The sequence below is a fragment of the Stegodyphus dumicola genome, chromosome X2 (assembly GCF_044657685.1).
Source record: "Stegodyphus dumicola isolate Sdum_Otavi_A_Nest chromosome X2, ASM4465768v1".
Classification (NCBI taxonomy): Eukaryota; Metazoa; Arthropoda; class Arachnida; order Araneae; family Eresidae; genus Stegodyphus; species Stegodyphus dumicola.
Window position 1 is genome coordinate 26220152 of NC_140781.1, and position 12147 is coordinate 26232298.

Here is a 12147-nt window from a genome sequence, read left to right on the forward strand (position 1 = left end):
AAGTACTGTCAAAAACATGTCCTAAGCCTGTTTCCCGAATCCTATGAAAAACAAGACATGGTATATGAGAAAGCTGCTTCCAAGACTTCTGCATTCTTCCACTAATTTTTCACTGAAGAGAAGGATGTGTCAGTCAATACTTAAGATTGATCAGGGTTTCTTAAACTGCGGGCCACCAAAAATTTTAGCAGTTTTGATATTTCTTTAACTTTTTATAATACTTTTACAATTACCAAATATTCTTATACAATGTATCCGAAAACAGATAAAGATAATATAATACAGGCAAAGAAAAAAACAAAAAACATTTTGATGCATTCTTTTTATAATATAAACGTTCATTTTCCTTGCTTTGCACGTGACGCTGTCATTTTGTCTGTTACTTTTTTAAAATTTTCACATTGCTCTATGTCTTAAAATTAGAAATTAAAGCCCTAAAACTGCAATAGTATATTACAGTACAAGTGAAAAATTAACAGTTTCACTCACACATGTGTCTGATTTGTGCAATACTTATGGGGTCCCATAAAATTTTTGTTAATATTATGGGGTCCTGGGGATCGTGAAAAAAATCTCAGTTATTAAAAGGGGTCACAACTTAAAAAAGTTTTAAAAACCCTGAGATAGATCATGCACCACTGAACAAGGAATATGCATTCCCTTGCACTTTTTTTAAGCCGCATGAATGAAGCGAGCACCTGTGCATACAAGTGGTTTGAATCATAATCTGGTTTTATCTTTTTCCTCAGTCTATACATGAAAAAGGGTAACCATTTTTAAAAAAATTATGTGATCACAACTATAGTACAGAAAGTTTCAAAGCACTTTTAAATCCAAAAGACACAGACTGGACACTCCATTAAAAACAAAAACTTTGGATTTGCATCAGAAATCAATGTCTTGTACAAATGAATTTCAGTTCACATTACCAAAATAAAAGGATAACTGAATTCCTCGGCATTCAGACTGCAAATTTCCATTTCCATGATTCATATCACCATCAAAATTATGCTCACATGATCTTTTGTTTCCACAGTAGATAATACACAAATAACAAATTAAATTTAATGCTTTAACAGCTCGATGGGAGAAGACAGTTTTATGGATAAGTTCTTGCAGATAAGTTACACATTCTGCCACGAATGCTAATTTTTAACTTCCATTTTTTCTTTATCATCTAAACATCATCAAGAATACTTATTTTACTTACTTTTCCCTAGTACCACAAGAAATTTTGATTTATTATAATACAGAGATAAGATTACATGCAATAGAACACATAGCAAATAGCATATTAAAGTTGCAATTTTGCTTTTTGCCCAGCATATATGAAAGAGTAAATATGGCTTACAGATAATTTTTGTTTTGCTGCATGCCATATTCTCATAATCAAGAGTGTAAAAAAAATCCCAATATCCACAGGTTGGTTACATAACAGAGGTAGCTGTTCAACAATATGCAGTTTTTCCATTAAAAAAACTGGAAAAATTCACAGGAGAAAAAAAAAATAGAAACTTATCTTACTACTCAAATTAAACTTCCTGTCCTTCTTTCCATCATAATCACAATTAGTAATTAATATTTGCAACAGATTTATCAGTTTGTAAAATATGACTACCCACAATTCCAGAAAATCTGTGGACTTCAGAATATGACTATCAATAATTTTCAATACTGTTACTTAATTATCACAGAAATACTGTTCACCTTAGAAGTAACTCAGTTTAAAGTGATTTGAATTTCCTGGTGTGAATGTGGGACAAGATAATTTCAGCCCCCTAAATTGTTTGAACTGTAATTTTATTATTTGAGATAATTAATATACTTAACTGGATTTTTTTCAATTGCACAACATTGCAATAAAACAACACAAACAGATTCCACGGTTCTAAATGATTTCCATCTTCTGTGAAGATGGTAACTTTAGAGAACATGATTATACATGATGTTTTCAGAGATGCTGTACACTTTAAAAGATATTTTCCATAAACTATCATTAAGATATGTGTTATTGCTGCAATTGGTCCCGCAGTAAGCAGTTCCACTAACATAAAATGTGAAATAGGATTTGAATGAAATACATTACGTAGAAAAATACAGTCTTCAATTCAATTGTTTAATTTCAGTTTTATACACGAAAAACTAAACCTTAAGTACCTCCTACCTTTTCAAACAATGATAGTTCATTGAATATTTTTTTAGATAATTATTCTTCATGAAAGTAGCATTTTGTATAGGAAGTTAAGCTTCCTTCCACATACTTTTAATATTCCAGTTTCAAACAGGAAAGAGTTTCAAATTAGTCAGATGATGCTATTTTACTAGTCATTTCACAAGTACAACATGAATGCAGCTGAAATAAGAAACTAGAATTCTTTCAGCCCCCTAAAAAAAAAAGGGAGTTTTTAAACATGGGACTTTTACAAAATGTACACTTCGAAAATATGATCATTTGGTTATAGGATATTTTACTAGTCATTTCACAAGTACAACATGAATGCAGCTGAAATAGGAAACTAGAATTCTTTCAGCCCCCTAAAAAAAAGAAGTTTTTAAACCTGGGAGTTTTACAAAATGTACACTTCGAAAATATGATCATTTGGTTATAAGATATATTTTTTATCTCACAAAAACTGTATGAAAAGATACTAATTAAATTCCTGTCAATTTGTGACATTTATGTTTAAATTTTGATACAGATATGCCATTCAATTCTTTCCTTCCCCGCCTCTTTTTGTCACAAGCTTCGCTTATTTCAGAATTTACATAGATTTCAGCGGCAAACAGTTTTACTATAGCGTATAGAGATTTCCGAATAAAAAAGCAAAAGTTTGGCATGCATTTTGCTGCCCTGCCAATTGAAGAAAGCAGGCTGTTGGTGACACTAATGCTGGTCTTGCTGGGAATACTTTAACTGATGTAAGATCCTGTTTGGCAAGTGTATATTCAAAATTCTGTCTCTGTCTAGGCAATCTTATAGTTTCAAGTCAAATCAGATTTAATTATCTGAAACCAAGTCCAGGTTCACTGGTAAATTTCATATTTGTATGTTTTCATTTAATCACTCAAAAGTGATGAGGCAGAATAAACCATAGAAGTGTTTTATTTCTGTGCCTGTTTGATGGTTGGCTATTCTGGCAGTGATAATTCACTGTACAGAACGAACATAACACCTTACTTTTATGGTAATTGATATTGGTACATGAGTTGAAACCCATAGTAGATGTTACAAACTATATTTACACAATTCGGGATACTTACAAAATGTGAGATACTGCGCAGAAATGCGAACTATCCCACATGATCAGAGATATCTCGCCGAGAAAGATAACTCCGATGAGATGTTTGATTGTAATTACTTCTAATTTTATTTTTATACTATATACATTATATTTCATTATAAGCATCCCAAATAGAATATGAATAGATAAGCATAAATAGAAATACATGAATTTAATGCAAAAAATGTGTCATTAAGTTATAAGGTATTTATTTCTCTTGCCTTCTTAGCATGCCTTCGTGGTATAACGGCCAGCACATTCGGTGCATATTTGAGAGGTTCGAGGGCATTGCTCATTTTTCATGTCTCCTGCTTCCCCTCCCAAAAAAAACAAGTCTTTACCGTGGTGCCCAAACTAAAAAATGATGATTTTACACCAGGATTTGGTGACTGGGTCCCCTAATCACCAAACACCCTTTATAAGGGGAAGTAAGGGGTAGTATATAAGGTATTTCTCCCACCTTCTTAGAATGCTTTCGTGGTGTAATGGCCACACTTGGTGCGTATTTGAGAGGTCCGAGGTTCGAGTCCCAGCAAAGGCACTGCTCATTTTTCATGTCTCCTGCTTAAAAAAAAAAAAAAAAAACCTAATGTCTTTACAAAGTATGATGCTACTTTTTTTTTTTCCCTCCCCCTGTTCTCAACATTTACATCACTAAAGCTTGTGCAACACATTTGTGGAGCAGCTGCTCTAAATTATAAGAAAATATAAGATGTATTGAGCTCTAAACTAAAAGAAAATATAACTCAGTGCTTCTCTATAGTAGCAATAAGAAATGAAACAGTTACTAAGAATTCTCCAATGGAAATGAAGTTTTAAAAGATTAGTCAAATTTATAATGTTTGTACAGCATTTATCAATATAAGGCAGCACTTTATATATTCAACAAAAAATAAAACTGGGTTTGAATTGAAAATTCATATTCAACAAAATATAAAAATATCAACTAACTTACCAAGTCTGTTCTCTTTGCTATCAACAACCCCATCGTTTTGCTGAAAAAACTTGCTAACAAAGAATTCAGTGATTTTTCAGTGTTTAAAAAATTGTATAGTTTTAACAATAATGCCTCATCATTAGCAAGTGCATCATTAATTTGTGCTATATCAAATGTCAACAGCTCACATGCTCTATTAGAATACCTGAAACAAATTAATAATAAATTAAGCTAGGATAACTAATTTCATAATACTATAACATAGATTAAGTTCAGTGTTTTATAAATGTCTATAGGAAAAATCCCCAAAAAATCCATTGCTAAATAAAACTGTGTTATTCATCATTTTACCTAAAATTCAAAAATAGAAGTAAAATACCTAAGTAATACTTTGAAGATTAAACTTCTTCAAATACATAATTCATACATGAATGGATTGGCAAATTGTTTGATTTAAATTTTACCTTTAGGTTCCATTCTATAAAAATAAACTAATAGAAAAAATAATTTTTCACACATTATGCTAAGTTTTCATAGCAATCAAAATTCTTACTCAAGAAATAAACAGTACGAAATTTCATTCAATGCAAATACAAGATTAAAATATGTACTACCTTTAATTTCAATAATATAATAAAAGCCTGTTAAAAGAGATTTTAATCACTAGAATTTCAATTTTTGCAAAGCTGCTTTTGATTATTACAGACAGCTCTTGGCAAAGGTTTTCATGAGATAAGGAACTTTTATCAGGTAAGAAAGTTCGTGCGGTTTTTTAGAACAGTTACTTCTGGCACATTAGTGTGGTCAAATTGATTCTGATGACATCACATGTTTACATTCCTTTCAAACCTAATAAAGTAGAGTTGCTCAGTGCACTACAAATTTCGCTATAGGTTTTATAGGAAGCGTAATCTTCAAAAAAACATGTTGTTGAAAAAGGACATTTTGAGGCCTATCTTGCTTTGTGAGTACAAATTAGGAAACAAAGCTGCAGAGGTCATTAGAAAAATATGCTCCGCATTTGGAGAGATGTCAGTGAGTCAAAAAGACTGCTCACAAGTGGTTCAGCCAATTTTCTTCTGGAAACAAGAACCTAAAGGACAAGCCTTGTGTTGGTCGTCCATACACCCTCGACAAAGTCCAGCTGGAGGAGGAAAATCAAGAAGAATCCTGATCAAGCCACAATACAGCTTTGTTCCTGGACAAATCTTGACAAGTGGACAACCTAAAAATGACACATCAATGGCTGCTAAACCCGACATTTAACAAAACAAGGTAATGCTTTGTATTTGGTGGACCAGCACTGGCATTGTCCACTATAAATATCTACAAAGCAGAAAAACTATAACAGCAAAGGTCTACTCATCACAACTGCAAAGAGTTTCAGAGTTAGCTGCACTGCACCAGAAACAACCACCAATGGTCAAAAGATGAGTTTACAATAATGCCAGACTTCATACTGCAAAAGAGACCAGAGAGATCATCAAAACACTGGACTAGGAAGTTCTGCCTCAGCCAAACCCTATTCCTCGCGCTTCACACTATTACCTGTTTATGGCCATGGAACCTGTGAGGATAGCAGTTCCAAACACACGACGATGTCAAAATGCTTGTATCACAATCTTTTGACTCTATGGGGGAAAAAAAAAGTTTTTTTTTTTTTTTTTTAAATAGGGCATTTATAGGCTTGTGTCTGATTGGGTACATTTAATTGAAGACAAGGTGATTATTTTGAAGAATAAAATGGTTGTTTAAGATTTTGTTGGCCGTTTCCGACAACTGACAAAGACTGCACAAACTTTCTTGGTTACCAGGTAGAAGGCTAACATTTTTTTTTTTTTTTTAAATTTTTAATAGTTTTACTGAAAGGTGTCTCAAACCTAAAATTAATGCACTTGAAAACCTACCTCATTTGATTATTTCCTAAATTAGAACATTACACCTACAAACCAGACACTGAAAACAGAAAATGAATAAGATTTTATCAGAAATTTGAAGGAACTAGAAGTTTTATACGTAGCCTTACCTATAACAAAGTTTCTCATCTCCTTCATCACTGGGTTCTTGGGTTATGAGACTAACCATTTCATCCATTATTTCTGGGCGTACCAAACTGTTAAAGAAATAACAAAAAAAAAAGAATTACAGTTAATAAATATATGTATTTTCTTTCATTCCATGCATTTATATTATTTAGATTTAATGCATACCCAAAAAAGTAATGAAAATAAAAAAAACCGAAACTTGCATATAAAATTTTTAAAAATAATATTACCTCTTAAAATACAAATTACAAAATACATACAAATTCTGATAAATGTGAAGGAAAAAAAATCAAAATAAGTAACAAAATGTAAGTTACACTTCTTGCCTGTAGTACCAGCAATTTTAATTTATAGTTGTAAAATTACTTATATATATGCTATGCAGGACAATTTAAATAGCATAAAACATGCGCTTAAAATTGTGATTATAAAAAAGAAGGAAATGAATATATTGCTAATAATTTTCATATAGCTTCAATAATATCAAACATTATGGAATTATTTCTTACAAATCTAGCAGCTTCTTCGTTTGAGCTTTGCATTCTTGAAGTATATCTTCTTCTTCCATTAACTCTTTAAGCGTGACATTCTGAAAGAAATATTAATGAAAAAGAATAATCGATAACACAATTATACACTAATTATATGCAAGTCTAAAATTCGCTTACTTCTTTATCCAGAAGCGTCTCAATGCAGGACCCAGTAATGAGATTATACCGCCAAAACATTTTCTATAAAAGAAATTACTTGATGAGTTATGACAAATGACTAAAACCTGAATGTTCAGGTAAATTGCTATATTTTGCTTGTTTTGCAATTTGGTGGGGGACTACTTTCCCCCACACACACTCACACACTTTCATCCCATCTATTAAAGAATAAACTGACATACAGGAAAACAAAGTATTTTAGGTTGATATGCTGAAACCAGATATAAACAAAAATAATAAATAGGAATTTTCTCAGAGGACTCAACTACTTTGTCAGCTGAAGCAAGACATGGTTTCAGCCAGTCAACCTAAAATATTTTATTTCATTAATTTCTCGCAATGAATATTTTGATTTCTTAGTATGTTTTTATTCACTTAAATTCAATTACGTCACATTTCTTTAGAAATTATGCACCTGCATTCTTTACAGGGTTGCCACTCCCACAGAAGAATAAAATTCCCTGACTTTTCCAGGAGCATTTTAAGAGAATTCCATTCTATCCGCATAATGCACGTTGGCTGTGCTGAGAGGTTAATTAATTATGGTACCACTTGAAAGCACAAAAATTATATATATATATCATCTCCAAAGCATTACTATTATAACTATAATATGAGTTGTTTCCACCACTAAAGACAGATTAGAATCTGCCCAATCTGGATTATAAAATGTCTTTTTTTTTTTTTTTTTCCAGACATGTTGCAGCTAAACGAAAGGAAGATGTCTATTTAATAATATTTTTATATAAATTTTGATATTTTATATTTATGCAAAAAATATATGCATTAAGTTTCGTAATAGTATGCCATCGTACTGCTAGAATTAGTTTCAGGTGTATGCTAGAGAAAATAGCTTGAAATCTGAAAATATTATTAACTGATAATAAACAAATTTAGTAGGAAGAAGCCACATTAAACGACACGAATAACATTAAAATAATGTTAATTACTTAAAAGATTAAAAATCGAATTACAATAATCAACGATATTTTTGGCGAATATGGTTATATTAAATGGTTAGCCTAGAAAAATGATTACTTTTCGTATTTTACTGCAAAATGACAAATAAGGTACTTAAAGATGCTGTGTTAACATCCTAGAATACGATATGGCCTTGGCACGATTTTGAAAATTGTCGCCAACACCAAAATGACCCATTTACTGATCATAATGTCACCAAATTCTGTATATACCTTATACTAGGATTATGCCAATTTTGTTTTATACGAGAATGGGAAGATATTGTCTTTTGTTCAACATGCACTGCACATGGAGTCTCTTGATTACTGAGGTTACTGGAAACTTGCTTTCCCTTTCTAAAAGCCAATCTGATTGGAGCTGAAAATTGGCTCTACGCTAGCTGCCCAAATAATGTTCGCACAATACATAATTCGCCAAGAAAGTGATCACTTCCAAAGTTAGCACAAAAATCGCTTCCTTTTTTTAATCGCCGTAAGAAACTCGCTCACCTTTACAGATTTTGACTAAAATATTTAAATTCCCTGACTTTTATTTAACTTTTTTTGGTCAATTTTAGAATTCCCTGACTTTTCTCAGTTTTACAGGTTTTCCAGGCAGCGTGGCAATCCTGATTTAGTAGAAACATGATCTAACAATCTGTATACATTTATTTTCAAGTTTCATTAACATACAATGTTGATACTGTGATGTTATCTGAACTATTTACATATTAATCATGGAGATGCAGAATTAATGGCATCAGAGAATTGTGTCTATCTAACAGTCTTTGGAAATATGAAGAAGTTTGCCTTTTATATATGTAAAGTCTTTATTTGGAGGGGGGGAGATCAGAGGTGTTTTTCAATCACGTTTACAATACTTAAAGTAAATGCTAGTATAAATAAAATGTTACATAACTTCATGAAAGAATTTGGATTAGATACTTCCTCAACAGATGAAAGCATTCCATTCTGTAAGTTTGACAAGAAATTAGTATGTTTTCAAAAAGTTATTTTTAAATGGAAACTTAAAAAATCTGCCAAAAAAAAAAAAAACAGAAACAGCAGAAAGAAAGCAAACAATTCTCATGCAATAGTATTAAATCAACATGTAAACGAACTGAATTGTCAAGGGATATATGGAAAGCATTTTTTGAAATCGGTAACTTGCTGTGAAAGCTAAAGACATAAATAAAAACCTTCAATCTATTTTTACGGCCCACCTCAAAGTATATGATAGAAACAGTTCTTTGTGAATCTACATCCTACAAAAGCTATTTTGATGAGTACTTTAAAGAGGTTTTAAGCTGAATAGGGGCAGAAATTAAAGTGATAAATTGATGTGATGTCTATTGATGAAATGATGGATACAACAGGAAGATTCACTACTAATATCATTCTCAGCAGGCACCACAGAATGAAGTGCATAAACTATTTTTCTTGAAAACGAAAAAGCTAGGTTTAAACAACACTGCAGAAAGCCATAAAAAATGGTAGTAAAAACACTCATTTTTTTTCATTTTTGCATCACTAACATATCTAGCTCATGTTTTACTCAGAACTGAAAAAATTAAAAGTTCCTCCCCCTCGAAGGAGTTTTTTAAAAATAGAAGAAATATTTTTTAATGCTCCCTACAGTAGTGGTCTCAAATTGCTTGCAGGCCACATGCACAATCCAAAAGCAGCAGACAAACAATTTTTTCATCAAAAATTATATTTTGTTCAACAAAACAAAATCTGTTATTTAAATTTTATTTATGAAATACTTATCAAAATATACCTAAATGATAATAATAATGCAAAAGGAAAAATCTCCAATTTTTTTTAGTCTGAAATCTAGAGATTGGGATCTGCAAGAAATTTCTATTGTTAAACTTTACAATTCAAAGGCACTGATAGCTAAATATTAAATTTTCAGACTGACATTTATTTCAAATAATTCTAATGCAACTTTTCAACTTACACTAAAAATAAACAAATTACAAAAACTTTCCAAGTGGGATAAAGCTTGAGAATAAATAATGGCAACCTGTTTTCTTTTTCTTATTTATTAACTTTTTTAACACTAGGAAAAGTAAGCACCATAAAAAGTGGCAAAATAAAATATTTTTTTACAATTCCAAAGTACAGAATGAATTTAAATTTATTTCTATATGTACTATAATAAAATTCCTAACTCAATAAATACATCTAAAAACAGAAATATCCCCAGTGAACATCACAGCAAACCATTAAACCGTGCAAAGGAATAATGTATAAATTTGAATGCAAGGTCTGATTTATTTTTATCTCAATTTTACAAGTAATGTCTGACAACAATTTGTATGTACTATACAATTTCTTTATTTGAAAAAATGTTGTTTTCATATTCATTAATTATCTTGTTTAAGCTTTTGATAGATTTTCAATTTTCATTCACATTTATAGGTGCGTATATTTAGAACATTTTTAACACATTTCAACCTATCAGTTTCCTTATATTTCTATACCTACACATCCAAGCTTTTTCAATAACTTACATATCAACATAGTCATAAACATATACTGAAAACAGTAGCCATTTAAAAAAATAATGCTGAAGAAAATTTTCAAGATTATTTTTAATTTATAAGAAATAATAATAATAATAATTAAAAAAAAAAAAAAAAAAAAACACAGAATGCAAAGTTACTTACCAATTTTAATTCTGCTTTTTCCACAATTTATTACTTCAAACTAAGAGAAAAATACATAACAAAGCTATATATTAGGATCATGTAACAGGAGCGACATTATTTCAAAATATACCGTCAGTTAAAAAAAAAAAAAAGAATTAAAAATAAAATTTAAGTGTTCTGTATCTTCCATTCTAGCTGGTCATTCGACAAAATTCAACTCATGTTTTTCATGTCTCAATAGCAAGACTTATGATAGATATATATTACATTTATATATAGCAGGGTTGGCCAAACTTCATGATAACAAGAGCTGCAGGGTAGATTTCAGGAAAGTTCAGCCACTGCTGAATTTTCCAAGATCCAAAAATCCATACTTATTTCATTTTAAAAATAAATAGAAAGAAACTTTTGAAGCAATTACTATGAATTTCACATTTTTATGTAATTAACAGTTGAATATACAGAAAGGAATCTAATATCTTTTGCTCTGTATTCCGAAAAATGTATGCCAAAAAATATATAATTCTTTTTATTTATAACTGTTGTAACCCCCTGCTTTTTAGTGGAAGTAAACTGAAATTGGAAAAATATAATAATTGTTGGTCTTCATGAATGTAATTTTGTAAAAAGCTTTTCATTTAAGCAAGAATAAATCATTAACTTTTAGAAGGAATACAATAAGTGATACAGAACAATGCACACTGCACAGAAACTGTTATTTAAAAAAGAAAAATTATTTTGAAATAAGCTATTGCCTTTTCTAGGCTTTTAGATAACATTTATGACATAACATTTATGATTCACATAACATTTATGACGCATGTAATTAAAAATGTGAAAAGTAAAATTATTTATCCGATTAGAATTAAATCGAAACTTTTAACTAAACCAATAGCAATAAAGCGATACTATGTCCCTCTGTCGAGAAATTAATTTGCGACGACTCAATTCTTAAACTAACGTCAATAGCATAATCTTCGCTTATCTTATGTTTGATTAATTTTGGTAACATGCTGCATGGAGTTTCTTTTCTGTCATCATCTATAAATTTGTGAAATGCAAACTTTTGAATGTAGAACACTCGTTTCAGCGCTCACATGTTGTTTTAGTAAACCTTATTCAAATTGTTGGCTCCAAATATAGGTTAGGTTCCGCTTGGGTTTTCTTTAATAGTAGCTATCATTTAGAAACTTCTTCCTATCTTACACTGGAACGAATTCTTACCGGTTTGGACCAAAATGTTCTCGAAGGCAGCCCAAAAGCCATACAAACCCTGCCTGCACAGAAAGAGAATCAATTAATCCACGTGACCTCTCAATTCGACTTTGGCTGTAACTCCAGCACTGTTTTTTTTTATCATGTACATAAGTGTATATAGTTTATATTTAACCCAGAATTTTACCACCATTATTATCTTTTATGTACACTCTATTACAAAAATATCGGTGCACCAAGAAGGAATGATCTGATTGCTCTGAAATTTCGTATGCATAAAAGTTTTGATCAAATATGCAAATGAATAAAATTGGGTGTCCACTGAATGTATAGTGTGATCTCC

General features: G+C 30.7%; 1 protein-coding gene across 9 annotated transcripts in view; it reads right to left on the reverse strand.

Moving 5' to 3' along the window:
- LOC118188896 (serine/threonine-protein phosphatase 6 regulatory subunit 3-like) overlaps nucleotides 1–12147 on the reverse strand; it is a 172014-nt gene that overhangs the window by 130360 nt on the left and 29507 nt on the right. For all 9 annotated transcript variants that reach the window (XM_085810027.1, XM_085810029.1, XM_085810028.1 and 6 more), the window contains 5 exons: nucleotides 10608–10647; nucleotides 6932–6994; nucleotides 6773–6852; nucleotides 6245–6331; nucleotides 4237–4423 (listed from right to left, as the gene is read on the reverse strand). In XM_085810027.1, coding sequence (XP_085666153.1) covers nucleotides 4237–4423; nucleotides 6245–6331; nucleotides 6773–6852; nucleotides 6932–6991 — 414 coding nt within the window. In that variant the 5' untranslated portion in view covers nucleotides 6992–6994; nucleotides 10608–10647. The remainder of the gene's footprint in view (nucleotides 1–4236; nucleotides 4424–6244; nucleotides 6332–6772; nucleotides 6853–6931; nucleotides 6995–10607; nucleotides 10648–12147) is intronic.